The 17,476-nt window shown below is 40.8% G+C and overlaps 1 protein-coding gene across 1 annotated transcript; it reads left to right on the forward strand.

Annotated features, from left to right (window-relative positions):
- Nucleotides 1-447: 447 nt before the first annotated feature.
- LOC148824509 (uncharacterized) lies at nt 448-5,388 on the forward strand. Its single transcript, XM_088926448.1, has 4 exons — nt 448-1,004; nt 2,105-2,646; nt 4,349-4,420; nt 4,524-5,388. The coding sequence occupies exons 1-4, from the start codon at nt 617-619 to the stop codon at nt 5,298-5,300; spliced, it is 1,779 nt and encodes a 592-aa protein (XP_088782574.1). The 5' UTR covers nt 448-616; the 3' UTR covers nt 5,301-5,388.
- The last annotated feature ends 12,088 nt before the right edge of the window (nt 5,389-17,476 follow it).

Raw genomic sequence — 17,476 nt, forward strand, 5'->3', positions numbered from 1 at the left:
TGGTGGCCATGGACTATTTTACAAAGTGGCCGGAGGCCTACGCCCTCCCGGACCAGAGTGCCCCCCCGGTGGCCGATGCACTGCTGGAGGTGATGTTTTCCAGGCTGGGGGTGCCGGAGGAGTTACACAGTGACCAGGGGCGTAACTTCGAGTCCCAGGTCTTCACCAGCATGTGCCAGCGCCTGGGGATCAATTCCATGCTGAAAAGAGAAGAAATAAATCACGTTTTCATTCTTCTCTTTTCAGCATGGAATAAACGTATTACTTATTCATTAATATATGTGGCCCACGAGACTTGCTTTTAGCCATGGTTGCGGCCCAGTGGATAAAAAAGTTTGAGAACCACCTGATAGCGATTCATACCTCCTGACTAGGTTTGCAGAAAAACTCTCAACACCACTCCTCAGTTGTTTTGTTTTCACAGCAGCGCAAGTGAATGACGTCATCATGATGCGCGGATGTGCGGAGCATTGAGCTCGTGGCAGTGATTGACTCAGCTACTGTAGATGAATATTAAAAAACAAAAATTGTTGTATTGAAAAATAACATTTCAACTCCTGCAGGCGCGGTCTTGTTTTGTTGCAGATCTGTGCAGACTCCGCAGGTCAGTAAGAAGATGGCGAATTGTCTGTTAACTCTGCAAACCGAGCTTCACTCTTTCATGGAGGTTTTACTCAAATCGATCGTGTATGAAATTTCACAAGTTTTCCGAAACAGGATGTCGGACTCCGAGAACGAGTTTCAGGACAAACTCCGCAGCATCTCCCAGATCCTGGTGAGACGGGCCGTGTTTAAAATCACACAGTGTGTGGAGGAGAGTTTCGGGAGTGAAATGGCGCAGCTGAAGAAGGAAAACGAGAGCCTGAAGTGGAGATTGCAGCTGTGGGAGAAGGACTCGGGAACAGGAGGAGATCAGGGACAGACAGATCATGTTGGACACACACTCCCCTGTGAAGTCACTGCACAAATAAAAGAAGAAATGGACACGAAACCGGAGCTGTCAGGTCCGTGTAGTGACTTGTATGAAGTCAGTGTGTGCGTGTTTAAAAACAGTGTATTTAACTTAATTACTGGTGAGAATATAGAGAGATGCAGAGTGAAGTGGGAAAGACTTGTGTGATGTTGCAACGCGATTCAGAGTAGGAACAGAGTTTAAATCCGGGATCATGAGACACACTGCCACACAATGACCAGTTCTGAAAAGTAACCTCTATTGTTTTGAAACCTGTGGACTGCACAGTCTAGTCTGTTTAGGTGCTATAATCTCCCTGTGGTATGAGGTGCAGGATAAAGTGAATATCAAGGTGTTTGAGGTTAGGAGACTCTGTTGTATTCAATGACTTTGGAGGTTTACCGTGCCTCTGGATTGTGGAGGGATTGAAAGGACAAACTGTTTCCCCAGGTTTACCTCTTGGTATTTGTGTGCTGCTCTGTTTATACAGTGTTATCTAGTTTGGATAATGGAGTTCCTTTTTCTGACCTCTTTAGAAAGACAAAGATCTTTTAGCAGTACCCAACATCTATGAGTTATCTATCAAATTTAGCAATAATGCTAAATTTATTTCTAATTGCTCCAGTGAATATATTATCATTAGTTTTCTGACATATGCGGGTTACACGAATAGCTTAAGTATTTGTGCCTTTTTGCATGTTAACCAGATTTTTTCTTGTTAGTTAATATTTTTAGATGTTTTATATGTCTTAGAATATATGTTTTTCTAGAATTGGCTTTACTGATTATCCTAATGCAATCGCAGATTGAAAATGTAAATTAATGTATATTGGATTCAATATGTCCTTATATTTTTTAACAGTTTATGTGGTGATTGAATTTGAAATTGCAGTAAGTATGCAGTTTTCACAGTTTAATCCAACTTGGATGTTGAAACTTTGATTTGCTATTTGTAATAATTTTGTACTTACAAATTACATTTTGTAATCAAGAATCTTGAAATATTTTATGAGAATTGTTAAGATTTATTGATTACATTTTTTTTCTGTTGTGTTTGATACTTTTTACTTTCTTTTTCTGTGGAGGTATCTAATCTTGGACTGTATTCAAAGCATGTTTTAAAGGTCCTGTTCTCTTGTCCTGTGATTGCAGGCTCAGAGGCCAGTGGTCTCCCTGACACTGGGGAAAGGGCTCCTCTTGAACAGCAGCACAGTGAGGAGGAGTGGAGCTTTAGTCTGATGCAGGAGACAGAGCTCACTGCCGGAGAAGGGAAAGAGACACTCAGTGAGCAGCACACAGAGAGCAGACAGTATGTCAAGGATCTGGACTCTGTGCCCATGATGAAGACACAGCCCGAGAGAGAGACAAATGGACTTTTAGTATCTGAAGATTTAACAGAAAAGGTCAATATTCTATACATTAAGACTATTACAATAAATTTTAATGAACAGGAATCTGTGTCTGTACAGAGGCTCAAAGAGGAGGAGCTGAACGAAGTGGATGAGTTTAATCTTACAGAGCAGGGCATGGAGCCACAGCTGAGCCACCCTGAAGAGCAGCAGACTGATGTACCTGGTGAAGAGAACGGTACTAAGTTACTGCACACAGAGAAGAGTCAGGACAGGGAGGACTTTGAAAGGAGGAACAGCACCAAGATCAAAGACTCAGGAAGACTCAGTCAAGACCTTGCTCAGGTAACGTGCCAGAATTGTTATTAAAGGATAGACAGCAGCATTTTTGTCAGTTAAGCACCTTAGAAAGTCATTGCTATATGCATACAGCAAAGAGATTATCTGAAGGCAGTGTGGTAAAAGTTTTGTTAGGTCAGGTCATTTTAAAAAAGCATAAGCGTGTTCACCGAGGGGAGAAGCTATTCATCTCGGTGGAAAATGGAGTTGTGAGTGAAGGCAGTACTGCTACATAGGACTGAAAAATGATAATGATGAAGCAGCACAACAGAGGTGCTCCAGCTTTGAATTGAAACAGGGCATAGCGAATGATTGGATTCCTGATTGATAATTAGAATGGATCACCTTCTGCTAATCCGGTCATAGTGAAGCTCTGGAAAACCCTGTTTCCCAGGGCAAGCAGGGACTGAGTGACCATTTACTGTGGTAAGTTAAATAAGAATATGAGTAATAGAACACGAATAAGAATATAAACTGAAGACAGGAGAAATGGCTAAAGCCAGCACAAAGGAAGAACTCATCAAAGCGATTTATAGGTTCTGGGAGGAAGAGCTGACAGAACAAAGTTGCAACAATTTTAACAGGCTGTTTCATGTTCTTCCCAAGATTGTTGAGCACAGTGGGGGACATTCGGGAATTTCACAGATGCTTTTGTTCTTTCTTGCATTGTCAGATTGTAAATCAATAAAAGCATTTAATTAAACATGCATTTGCGATTTTAATCCAAAATAAATGAAAATAGTGTGAAAATATCTTATCTCCTCCTTGCCCCCTGTGGGTAATGGGGACTCTCCATTATAAACGTAAATATAAAGCCCCAAAATAAACACACAGTAATAAATAACGTGTTCTACATTGACCTTTTTATTAAGTGATAGACAAAAATCCGGGCAGTGACTTTCTCTGCAAGCTAGTCGAAGAAGTAAGTAGGCGACTCAAAGCTCGAAGCAACAATATTTAATACAGTGTGTATTCTCCTGTCACAGTGCAAAATAGAACAATTTAGAGTATATAATGTGGTTATGTATCGGGATTGTTTGCAAATGTTGTGATAATTGTACAATACGCTTTTGGGAACACATTCGTTTTCGAGCAGGTAATTGCTCACTTCTGCTGATGTAGAGTGTTTTGTAATCTACATGCTCTCTCCACATAATTCTCCACAATGAAAATGTCTCTGGAATAGGCAGACTGTATAAATTATAAAGCAGAGGCTATGGAGAAAAAAAATCACCACTGAAAGCAACTCGTTTGACATGTACAGTAAATGTGACACCTGTGGCACGTCGAGTGCATATCCTACAGAGTGAGGGCATTTGCAAGACTATTAAAAAAGATTGATCGAGTTAACAGTCTGGGTGTGGTGAGTTTTGACTGTTTCCTGTCAGTCTTGGGCGAAAGTAACCCATCTTTCATTGTAAGGTTCGCCTATTCTACTCTTACATGAGAATATATAAATACACCAAGGGATTTGGTTAAGTTGAGTTCCCTTTAAAAAAAATCTGCAAGCCTGCACTACAACAGCCATAGTATGGAGACAAAGACTTTTTTGCGGGAAGAGACGTGGTGCTTCAGCTGCCTTGGCTTGCAAAGTGCGAAGGGTAAGCAAATACAGCGGGCTTCATCTGAAATACCTGATAATAGTGCATAATACAAGGTATTATTGCTGTATTGAATTATACATTCTATTATAAATATTTCTTCACAGCCTGTTCTACATGAAAACACTGCACATGTGAAACGATCTTCGGAGACTACCAGGACAGTAAAAAAGAAAGCGGTAAGACGGGTGAAAAGTAAAGTTTATTTTGACGTCTGTTCCGCATCTGCTGAATACTACTGTGTGACATTCTTTCTTAGATGTATTCTGTTATCTTGCACAGGCTGTGGGTCTCTGCTCTCCGCCACTGGCCAGGGTGCCAGCCTGTGAAAGCAGCACCTGTGTGAAGACTGTTCAGCGGCAGCGGGAGCAGTCCGACTCATTGCTGGGAAAGGTTGGGAGGTTGGAGACACTCCTAAAGATGCAGAAGCAGGAGACAGTATGTTCCGGCAGTCAAATGCAAGGTCAGCTGTCTCCGAACAGACCTTCATCTCCTGATAAGTGCCCTTCCCCGCCACGCAGGTTGCTGTACCTGGCGGAATGCATATCTCCACACAGCCCTCCGCCCTCAGCAGAGCACACACCACCTCAAGACACTCCATCCAGGTCTCTCTGCTTACCTCCGCCCGGGAATTGGCTGGTGCTGTCCCCACTGTCTCTCTCCCCTCAGGAAGTACCATCTACACAGCCACAACAGAACTCACAGATGCCAATGCCACGAACAGTTCTCCCAGATATCCAACTTTTGCCCATCAGTCAAGAGAAGGAGGAGAGATTGTACATGCAGTGCATCGGCATAGATGGGAAAGCCAGAGCCGACCGTTACGCTGCTCTTTTGTTTCGTAATTTTGTGACTTTTGAAATTTATTGGGGGTGGACCACATCTGTAAATTTCGATGGGTCCAGAGGTAAAAGCGCCTTGCCTTGCAATCTCCGGGAAAACATTATCGGCATGGTGAATCGGAGATTCTCAAAACTAAGTTTGTATGATTGGAAACGAATACGTGATCGGATCAACGAAATGCTTCGAAGAAAGAGGCGCTCTTTTCCTCTGGTTTAACAGTCTGTGCAGCAACAAAACAATCCGTTTAAACAAGAGAGTGTGGAGTTACTTTTTGTCAATGAAAAAATAAAGTATTTTTGTGTCGATTTAAGTGTCCTTGTTTCAGTTGGGTATGCATGATTAGCATGAAACAACATGGGGTCATTGTTATTATTATCAAATCCCTCAACCCGTTCACTTGTGGTTATTTTGGAAACATTTTGATATGTTCTTTAAACTACGTTGCTGTCAATATTGTAGCAACAGACAAATGAAACACTTGGAGTTTGTAATGTAGGGCACTCTGAACGAGTTAAACTTTGGTGCAGGACAAATAAATGTGTTTCCCACAAGCTATACTGTAGTGGTTTTAAAATTATACAACATCGTGCTGTATGCATGTGGAACGTCTTTGTTCAAGTTTTAAAGCTACAGTACGGAAAAACGAGTGTTAAGAAAAAAGGACATTTGAATGCTGGTTGCCTTATGTTAAAGAGCAACAATGACGACAGAGCATTCTATTGTAACTTTATCCCATCCCCTGAGCTTAACTGTCTATTTTCCATAACAAACAGTGGGGTGTAACACTTCTAACCTGTGAGAAGTACGGACCTGCATTACATAAAGTGGCTGCAATTGAATATGCTGTAGTAGGTAAAAGTTAATTCCAAGCTGAAAAGAAAAGACTCATCCTGTCTCCTCTATAAATTGAAGGTTGTGAAAATGGCTGATGTTGAGACATAGGTTGCTGGTTCGGCACCAGTCTGCAAGTTGTTTTATCTCCTCCCTGTAGGCAGTCTCATCGTTGTCAGTGATCAGGCCCATGACTGTGGTATCGTCAGCATACTTAATGATGGTGTTTGTGCTGAACTTGGCAGTACAGTTATGGGTGAACAGAGAGTAAAGCAGTGGGTTGAGCACACAGCCTTGAGGGGCACCGGTGTTAAGGCTGAGCATATTGGAGGTGAGGTTGCCAATCCTGACAGTCTGGGGTCTGCTGGTAAGGAAGTCTAGGATCCAGCTACTGAGGGTGGTATCTAGACCTAGAACCCAGAGTTTGGTGGCAAGTTTTATGGGTATGATGGTGTTAAATGCTGAGCTAAAGTCAATGAACAGCATTCTTGTATAGGTGTTCCTTTTATCCAGGTGAGTTAGTGTGGTGTGTAAAGCTATGGAGATTGCATCCTCTGTGGAGCGGTTTGTGCAATAGGCAAACTGGAGAGGATCAAGTGTTTTTGGAATGCTGGCTTTAATGTGTGGAAGAAGTAGTTTTTCAATGCACTTCATTATGATGGAGGTGAGTGCAATAGGGTGGTAGATGTTCAGGCATGTGGGTGCTGATTTTTTTGGTATTGGCACGATGGTGGTTGTCTTGAAGCAGCTAGGTACAGTAGCCTGGGCCAAGGACAGGTTGAAGATGTCAGTACAGACATCAGCTATCTGCCAGGCACATGTTCTGAGTACCAGGCCAGGGATACCGTCAGGTCCAGCAGCTTTTTGTGTGTTCACTCTACTTAGTGATTTCCAGACATCTAGCTTGGATAGTGTGGGGATGGGGTGGCAGGGGAGGCAGTGGTCCAGGTGGCTGGTTTTGAGTTTTGAGTTTCAAAGCATGCGTTAGAAAAGGATAAAACGTTATAACTTTTTATGAAGGACAGAATATAAGCTTGATAATGTTAGAACAAGCACATTAAAAAAAGAACCCATGTAAGTTACCAGGTTAAAGATTTTGATGCATAAAATATTTATGCATAATTAAAAGATGTATGATGAAGGTGGAGGGTTGTGTACTTTTGTCCAACTGAGCAATTTTGCTTTTATAAAATATTCAGAATTGTAAATGTTTAATGATTCACATGCTGTAATACACAGTTTAAAATTCTTAAAAGTCTAAAGAGTATACAACTTAAATTCTTAATTGGAAAAAGATTGTCCCTCAGAAGTGACCGTGATTTGAAACCAGGCTTTTTCTGGCTATAGCTCAAATACTGTATATGAAACGTTAAGCTTTATTAGCTCCACCTGGCAGTTTTACAAGGCGCTTCCGGATAGTATTATCATATTTCAATTAACATGCAGTATGATGCGCATATTACATTAGTTATTCTATTGATAAATCCACAATTTCAGTAGATATTGCTAAAAATATTTATGTATATTTTAACATTTTGGACATGTGGATCGCTATGGTAACCTTGTAGCCCATTTGGAAATTTACTGTGGATCTCCTCTTGTAGGCTGACAAAAAATCTATAGATGGCAGGTATGTGTAACCATTAATTGTAAGGGAAAGGGGGAGCGGGTAACTGTATTCACACAGGACAGTAATGAGGAAAGTCTTGAATATAGCTTCGATGAGTAAATGACCGAGGGGACAGAGGGGAGGTAGCAGTGTCTAGGGGGGTTAGTTATGTTAGGTGTATTGTTATTTACTACTACTACTACTGCAGTGTTAGATTAGTAGAGCTATAATTTTGCAACTTCCTGTGATGTTAGCCTTCATAAATTCTATTTGAACCACCTGGTGTGCAGTTGTGCAAAGGATTATACTGTACCAAATAATGCAAGCTAAAAAATCAAAAATATTTTTAAAATTGGAACAAATCTCTATGCATGAAATATCAGCAGAAATCAATATACTACTGTCCATTTATTGTATTGTATAGTTACACAAATAACAGTTATGCTGCATTTTTTTAATTGACAGAATCTTCTTCGGATGGACACAGTAGTTCATTAGATGAAGAAGAACCACAGATATGCACAGAACCAATAAGTACGGTGTTCCCTTTTGTGGAAGACCAATAATAACAAAATACATGTAACACCAGAGTGGAAAGGATCTCATCTTCAAGCAACTTGTGTTAGCAGTCCAATACAGTACTTCAGTGCTCTAGTTGAGATAACATACTTGACGATATAGTACAGCAGTCCAATCTCTTTGCATGCCAGAATGACCTCAGCTCTCCACTGCAGCTGGATATCAAAGAATTGGATCAGTTTTTAACACATGCTTTTATATGTCCCTCGTGGCCATGCCTGCCACAAGGAAATACTGGGGATATAAATTCAACATTCCATAGGTTGCAGATGTGATGTCACTACAGCGCCGGGAGGTCATCAAAAACAACCTCCACTTCATAAAATACCAGTTGATAACACTGACTGCTTCCTCAAAATAAGGCAAGTATTTGACCAAAAAAGAGGCAAGTTGAACAAGGTACGATAGGAAATGTGCCTGTTTGTGGACGAGAAAGTGATTCCATTTAAAGGAAGGAGCAGTCAGAAACAGTTCAGCACTAAAAACCTCAAAAAGTGGGGTTACAAAATGTTCTGCCTTGCTGGAGTGAGTGGCATCATCTATGAATGGAGTTTTGCACAGGGCAAGCAGACCATCCAGCGGATTGGCCCTCAGTTGGCACAAGTGCAGGTGTGTCAAGCTGTTTGCCCAGACTATACCCCCTCACTGCAATTACCAGCTTTTGCTCAACAGCCTGTGCCAAACTAAGATTTGAATGAAGAAGTATTGCCTGCGCATATTTTTCCACTTGATGCCTGGCTGTTATACTGTCGGGCCAGCAGTGATTGTGACATCGAAAAGAAACATCAGCTCTCCCCCTTCGACTTCAAGTGTGACGTGGCACAGTCCCTCTGCTGGGCAGGCAAAGTCAAAGAGAGAATCAGGCTGAGTGGAAGTGGGGAGAGACCGACAGAAGAACTGAAAGTTCCAGACACTGCCCAACCTGGACTGCAGAAAGGACATGTACAATCACTGGCCAACGTATGAGGAAAAGGCACAGTGCTGCAAGAATGGAGGGTGTCAAAAACTGACAAAAGTCAAGTGTCAGAAATGTGTGACATTCTGTGTTTTGTATCCTTCAGGAATTGATTTATGGACTTTTATAACTAAGCAGACCTGAGTATGTGGTGAATGACTGTGCAAAGCAATGGCAAGTATGTTCAGTGTTTACATTTTTCCAATATTTTTCCAGTTGTTAATATTAGTTTGTATCATCCACCATTTTTTGAATGTTTCTGAAAAGTAACTGATGTAATGGGAAAAAAATACTTTAAACATGCATTTTATGACATTCAGGACAAATTGCTGTCCCTTTAGGCAATGTAAAACAATTTTCTTTTTAGATTTGTCATTGAGGTAACCACTCAGTAAATGTAAAAATAATCTGTTTTTAAAATGCATCATTTAATTTATTGCTGAAATGAATTATTGAAATGTTATCAAGGTTTCACTTTTAACTTATAACTATTAGTTTCATATTATTTTTTATTTAGTGTTGCTTATAAACTGTCCAACCATTATGGTATAGTGTATATTTGAACATACATGTTTATATTTTAATAAAATGTACAATTGTCCCTAGAAATAGAAACAAACGTTGATTAAATTTATGTTTCTGGGACCTAATTCATGGATGCATTTTTTGGGTGTGTGTGTTTTGAGGTGCGTACACCAGTAAGATGTTAAGATGGTCAAGGATGAACAGGAAGTTTCTTTAAAATTCGAGTCCACTACCCTGAGATTAAGGTCTACCAACTGAGCTAGTCAGGCTTTGACAACAGCAATAAGGACTGTGATGCACCAGGAGTATTAGTGTTATTAAAACGTAATTACCTCGAAGAGAGATTTTATCAGTTGCATTCAATTAATACTTTCGACTTTTTCTATGATATTAAATGTTTTCTAAAGAAGATCTCATGAAGTATTGCCAGGACCTGCCGCAGTTCAGTTCAGTTTATTGTCATATGCACAAGTATAATGAAATGCTTATTTGCATGTATGCTCCAATACAAAGACATTAAGGAAACACCAAAAAACATAACGCAGTACAGCAGCAGCAACACCAAGTTTAGTAACATACAACTTAAAAAAAACATCAGTGTGAGCCAGTGGTAGGGGTGGAGTTCGGTAATCTGACCGTTTGTAAGAAGAAACTGTCACTGAATTTGGACGTTCATGCCTTTATGCTCCTATAACACTTACTGGAGGGAAGGAGGGAGAAAAATGAGAAACCAGGATGACTAGTATCCAAAGCGATACTTCCAGCTTGTCCACTATAGAGGGGTTCTGTACTCCAATGATGGACTGGTCTGACCTGATCAACCCCTGTAATGCTTTCCGGTCAGACAACAAGCTGCTGCCAAACCACACTGTAATCCCACACGTGAGCACATTCTCAATAGCACACCTGTAAATGTGGAAAGTTGAAGAAAGACTGAATTTTTTTAACTGTCTGAGGAAGTAAAGCTGCTGTTGTGCCTTCTGTGTAGCTCCAGTTACTTGCTGGGACCATGTTAAATCATTAGCTATGAAGGTACTCAGGAACTTGAAGCTGCTTACCATCTCAACAGCCACCCATTGATGTGAATAGGGGTGGGGTGTGGTCCCCCCCCCCGCTTTCTAAAATTGATGACCAGCTCCTTGGTTTTGCTGACACTGAGAGAGAGATTGTTGAGGCACCATTCCACCACATTCCTGACCTCATCCCTGTAGGCTGTCTCATCCATCATTAGCAGTGCTTTGGCCAATGATGGTAGTGTCATCAGCATACTTGTAGATGGAATTGGAGAAGTGTCTGACCACACAGACAAGGAAAACAGCAGGGGGCCAAGCGCACAATCCTGAGGGGCACCTATATTTATGGTCAGTGAAGTAGAACATAAGACACTAATACATATTATTGATGGAAAATATATATATAATTTATCTGTATTCAACACTACAGTATTAATTCAAGCAGATTGTGTAATATGTCGGCTGTTTTAACATATCTTAGGCAGCTCCAACAATTACAGCTACACATCAAAGGACAAGACTTGGGAAAGGACTAAGCAGGTCTACTCATGTTACATATCAAAGGGCAAGACGAATACACACAAAGCGGTAAAACAAAACATCTTCCTGAGATCATACAGTATACAGTATAAGAGCTGGGAAACCCTTGCAGTTTGTCTATCCTGCGGGGCAGACCCAACACACGTTGATGTCATTATTGAGATCAATAAAACAACTGAATCCACGCAAGACTGTGTCCTGCTCCTTTGATGAAGGATTTCCCACAACAGTCAGGGTGGAAGAAATCTTTCCATGTACCCTCACAGTCTGTGGTCTGCCAGTCAGGAAATCCATAATCCACCTGCATAGAGAGGTGTTGATGCCCAGGTCATTAAACTTCCAGACAAGTCTGGAACGAACTAAAGTGTTAAATGTTGAGCTGCAGTCAATGAATAGCGTTCCGACATACAGTATGTGTCGTTATCATCCAAATGAGCCAGGCAGTGTGAAGAACCAGGGAAATAGCCTCATCAGTGGACCTGTCATGCTGGTATGCAAACAGCAGGGGGTCTAAGCACTCAGGTACCATTGTGTTAATGTGTCATGAGCAGCCTTTCAAAGCATTTCATTATGGTGGATGTGAGCGCTACCAGTCTGTAATCATTAAAACAGATCGCAGTATTTTTCTTTGGCAATGGAATAATGATAGTTTTCTTAGAACACACCAGAACAGGAGATTGTAAAAGTAAAAGCCAACTGGTCTACACAGGACTTAAGGACCCGTCCAGGAATGCTGTCAGGACCATCAACCTTTCATGTGTTCACCTGTCTGAAAGTTCCCCTGACTTCAGCCTCTGTGACAGACACGCCTGTATCATCAGCAGCCAGGAGCACCAGCACCAGAGATAGAAATCTTTCAGTGGATGTAACACTGCTTACTTTGGCTTTATGGTTTGTTATTGTGCTTATTTTGGCTTTATAGTGTGTGACCTGTCTTTATGGTTTGTTATAATTTAAGAAGGACACAATGAGAAACTGATTACGTCTTCAGATTTTAAAAAGGACACATCCACGAAGTATTTAGACGTGTTAGTTAAACCTCTTTTTTAAGAACATGCAGTTGCTTGCTAATGTCAGCTTTTTAAGGCTACACCCGGAACTCTTCTGATTAGGGTATCATAATATTGGTGCCAAATTTAATTTTCCTGTTCACACAAACGCACAGAACATACTGGCATTAAATACAAAATCGCCCCCCACCTGGGCAGCAGAGAAACAAAATTGCAGACATTGTTATCCTCGCACCAGTAACAGAACGCTTAAACTCAGCAGACAGGGGTGACTGGAGGTCAAAGTCACTGTAAGCGGTCACGTGATCACCTGAAAAAGAAGGCAATGGTACAAACCGGCAAGAACGACGCACTAACGAGTGAGGTGGGTTTCACCATTTGTGGAGTTTGTAGAGGGTTAACTTCACAGAGCAACAGAGTCATGTCGAGGTTGTGACTCTCACCTTGAGCAGCTTGCTTTTCTGTCTGGAGAGGTGGATACTGTTTTGTATTTTTGTATTTGGTTGGTGGTAAATATCCTGTCCGGAATATTAGGGCTATAGGTGGTCTGAAGATGTAGAAAAGACAACAGTGGAGACAGTGTGTCTACTCTCTGTGTGAGAGCCAGGTAATAAGAACAATCTGTGGTCTGGGAAGAAGAGATTCGCTTTGGAAAAGCGGAGGTCCTCACTGGAAAGGATCTTCAGATCCAGAGATGTTTTCACGTTTGCAAATTAAGGAGAATCGCAGGAAATTCACCGAGTGTATCGTTTTCACTTAGACCGAGAGTCAGCAACGCTAAAAGACAGACAGTTTCAGTGTTTGAGGTATCTCATAGTTTCAGTCATACATGGCGAGGAGATGTGAAATGTGTGGTATAAAAATCTAGTTTGTAAATAGGCGTGCCATGCTCAGCTCTCTTCAGTCCCCTCAGATGAGCCTCGTGCAGTACTTACACCTCCTCCAGCAGTGTGTGACCTTGTGCACAACAGTAGGGTGTCTGACTCCAAATCAGAAGGCTGTGTGTTCAAATCACGTCAACAAAACAATTTCTGGTTCTGGAAATCACACAGTCCATTTTTACAAGCCTGCTGAACTTATGTCTATTCCTTCTCATCGGAACCTGGCGAGGATTTCTTCCACAAGTTACCTGTCAGAAATCACAGTGCAGAATGAATTAAAAAATCCCGCCGATCTCGGCTGCGTTGTTTCTTTCATTCAAAATGGAAGCGAATCATTTTAAAAACAGCACCCATGATGTTCAAACCGATTTTGTTACACAGAAGACTGACACAGCTTAACGTTCTGAATCTCTTTTTCTCTTGGTTTTATTTAATTTTATGCACTGGGATACAGGGATGCTGTTCACGAGCCAATAGCCTTTAAACTACAACACCCACAATGCCTCGACTAAGTGTTTTACACACTAGGCAGGTCCTCTGACCTTTCCCAGCCTTGCTTTGGGTTGTGAAACCTTTTTTATTTTTTTAATGATTTTTTTCAATATGGCACCATTAGACATGCAATACACTGGGATAGTGGGGTCTTCTTCATGACTCAATAGCTTTTTAAGCACAACACCCACAATGCTGCAACTTAGTGTTTTACAAACTAGGCAGGCCTGATCACCTTTCACAGCATTGCTTTGGGTTGTGAAACTTGTATTTATTTTTTTATGATGTTTTCAATACGGCACCATTAGACAGGCAGTACATGGGGATAGGGGCTGCTCTTCACAAGTCAAAGCTTTTGCACAACCATTATGCTATAACCAAGGCTTTTACACACTACGCTCGCCCTCTGACCCATCACAACCTTGCTTTGTTTTGTGCAGCCTTTCTTTTAGATACCTGGCCATTTTTTCAGATACCTGGATATGTACATTTTGCAAACCCTGGTCTGATCAGGGGATGGTATGCACACTGTCACAGTGGTAGGTTTTGCAAGCAGGAAATGTAGATATAAATTTGAAAGAAACAAAGGATGATAAACAGCATAGTTCAGTGGAAGGACTATATGTTAATCTGCTGGAGTATTGGTTCTGTAAAATAGGGAAAATGAATCCAACAGCAATACAAAAAGGAAACACAGAAGTGTTTATCAATAAATCCAGTCTTTTTTTAATTGTTGTATTCCTTATTACATGCATGCACAACCATTGCAACGATGGAAATCAGATGCGACAGATTTGATGATAAAATATGTATGCAATTCGGTGTTATATCCAGTAATATGAAAACAAAGTGGGAAATACCATGTCTTCAGGGATGATGTTAAAGACCATGTTGTTTGGCATGTTGGAGCCAGAAATGTTTGGATTAATAAAAACAATAAAGCCTTGAGAAAGTACCCCAAAATGTGTTTCAGTTGTACAGACAGAACAACATTTCTTGTTGTAAAAAAACATCCCTAGCCATAATTTGTTTGCTATAGATATGTTCCCAAAAAGGAATATAAAAAGCCATTTGATTCAAAGAGCTTTGTCAAAATCTATGGATACTTTGCCCTTGAGCTGTGAAGCTTTTAGATTCTTTGGGTCCTTTAAACAGACCTCTCAACTGTGTAGGAGCACCCATTATTTAAAAGATTTCAAAAACTATAGCTTTCATAAAACTGTGAGAGTATCTTCAAGCATTTCTCTTCATAGTACTTTACAGTTAGTTTAAACTACTAAGTTTAATACAGACAGCAAGGGGCAGTTCTTTAGCCAGTTGTGGGTCAACTTCAACAACTGTCCAACTGTATTTTTGAACATTTTACTTGGGATTCTTTAATAAAAATCAGGATAAGGTCCTCAGATTAATGGAGTTTATATAACGAAAGTTCAGGAGGGATGACAACAACCATGCTTAATCGTTCCTAGCTGTCAGTAATTAGCAATCCCACCTCCACCTCCACCTCTGTAGTGACCCCTTGGTTACCCGGCGTGGGGGTTCTGGCCTCCTCGTCGTATGGCCAGGAGGTCGGCCCTCAGCCAAGCGGGTTAAGCCAAATATCAGCTCCATAATAGTTAATTACGCTTCGATCTTGGGCATTGTCATTGCTAATGAAATATATTATTAACTGCTACATTAGCTAGATTGAGTGAATGGACTCCTGCTGTTTGTAACCTTTCTAATGGCTTTAGATTCCAGGCACTATTGATAAGTAAACAGCCACCCCATACTGCACAGCACAGCATAATAGCTACGTTTGAAAATCAAGAAAATAGGAAAGAAAAGTACATATTCTCTCAGGATAAGTCCCCTCAGAAAGAAACCTAAGTACCAGTTTCAATATGCCCCAAAAAACAGTATGTCTTGCATAAGTGTTAACTTTCAGAACCAATGTGAAACTGAAATAAAGCACACGAAACCCAGAAATTACTGGAAGCCACTTATTAACTATTGCCGGATAAACAATAGTTGGGCCAAAATATCATTGGGCCAAAAAAAGTTCGTCATAACGTCAGAGTCCCTTTTTAATGTGGCTGATCACACTGTTAACATCACAGTAACAGTGAAAAATATTGTACAGTAACTCTGCAAAAAGTTTCACCCTGACCTTAATGTTGATTTTCATTGAAAGCGGGTGCCTAGAGTTTCTTGTCCCCATCTTAGAAACATAGCTAATTAAGAATGTCCACTCCATATTTAGAAAGCTCAAAGAATCTAACTGTTCTACTGTTCTGACTAGAACACAGAAACACAATAACATCGTCCAAGTCCTGTCTTCACTGCACTGGTTTCCCATATGATACCATATACATCTCAAGTCTTTTTTACTCACACACAAAGATTGCTTAGGCTCCTGAGTGACCTTTTGCTTCCGTAAGCATCAATAAGACTGCTCTGGTCAAAGGATGCTGTACTGTATATCTCAAAACCCATCAAATTAACAGAAATGTGCAGGTGACAGAGCTTTCAGTCATAGAGCCCTTAAACTGGGGAATGACTTACCGAACCTTTTTAAAGTATGCCCAATATGCTTCAGCCTCTTTATCAAAGCTGAAGACACATCTCTTTAGTCTTTCTTATCCTGACTACCCAAAACCTCTGCCCCAGCTGAACAGCCACCAAAACCAAGAGTTTTCAAGTGTGGAGGCATATTACCACATTACAATCATATTTGCCCTAATCATTTTTTAACCCCCTTCCCGCCTCTCTTCTGTCATCACGGTGCCTTTAGTAGGCACTGAGCTCCACCCCCAATGACAAGGACTGCTCCTGGATTTATAAAGCACTGGCCCCAGTGGATATGAATCCCTACCAAACCTAGATCTCTGACAACTCAAACCAGTGGATAGGACACATTTGATCTCAGATAATATCTTAATTACTGTGGCACTCTCGGGTTCACGTGAGTATGCGCCCTCGTCAATGCTGCCTCATGTCGGCCTCCCACCGCTGGGGACTCAAATCCGGGCCTCTGGCATCACTCAACAGGGACCTAGCCAGTTGAGCTTAAGGGAAATCTCCCTTCAGCCCGACGGTTGCAGTCCCTGCTATTCACAGGGAAGGGCGGTGATGTCACTGCGCTGGTAAGCTGGCTCATACAACCTGCAATGTCCGCCATATGTGTTACAGTACAATTCACTCTGTCTCACCATGCATGGCTGTGCATTTGAACTGTTTCTAATAACTGCTTGTCATACACAGCCAGGACCTGAAGAGAAGGTCAACCTCCAGAGATGTATTTTTCTCCTTTGGAGTTTATTGTTTTTCTCTCCCTCATGCCTGATGGTTACACAGTCACATTATCAATACTGCACACCACAATACATACACAATACATTTGCTCCGGTAAATTAGTACCATGTATCATGTTAAATCACTTCTTCTAAACAACATTTGCTGGTGCAAGTTTTTCCCATGAAAAAAAAATTGTTTCTGCTAAAGGCCGATTGGATTTGTCATCGAAACCTTAACCCTCTTTGTATTTGCAGGAAATGCGAGTGTATTGCACGTGTCCAACAACAACAAGTAAACAGTTGAGTACCTAAGTCAATATCACCGGGAATTTCCAATAATGCCCAACATTGCAATTTCCCAGAAAACCATATTCACCAATTGAAAATGATCTTCAAATGGCTGGCGGGAGACATCATGTATACTCCATTGTATCCTCTGCTGAAATATTTTTAAAATACAACACAGATTTGTTTGAGGACTTGACAAGCTTTATTACGTAAGCACTGTGAAGTTTGGTTTTGATATTTACCTTAATTTTAATATAAATGTAAACATAAATGCTATACAATCTATAGTAATTTTAAAATATTTAAGCTGACGATGCAAAGGTGGGTATTATATCTTGTGAAACATCCAAGACAACTGATAAATATGCCGGTATTTGAATAATATTGTTGATAA

Source organism: Atractosteus spatula, chromosome 10, assembly GCF_055471065.1.
Source record: "Atractosteus spatula isolate fAtrSpa1 chromosome 10, fAtrSpa1.hap1, whole genome shotgun sequence".
Classification (NCBI taxonomy): domain Eukaryota; kingdom Metazoa; phylum Chordata; class Actinopteri; order Semionotiformes; family Lepisosteidae; genus Atractosteus; species Atractosteus spatula.

Coding starts and splice junctions, on each gene's coding strand:
- LOC148824509 (XM_088926448.1), top strand. CDS start 617: ATGGCGAATTGTCTGTTAACTCTGCAAACCGAGCTTCACTCTTTCATG. Junction 1,005..2,104: donor CACGAAACCGGAGCTGTCAG/GTCCGTGTAGTG, acceptor CTGTGATTGCAG/GCTCAGAGGCCAGTGGTCTC. Junction 4,421..4,523: donor GGACAGTAAAAAAGAAAGCG/GTAAGACGGGTG, acceptor TATCTTGCACAG/GCTGTGGGTCTCTGCTCTCC.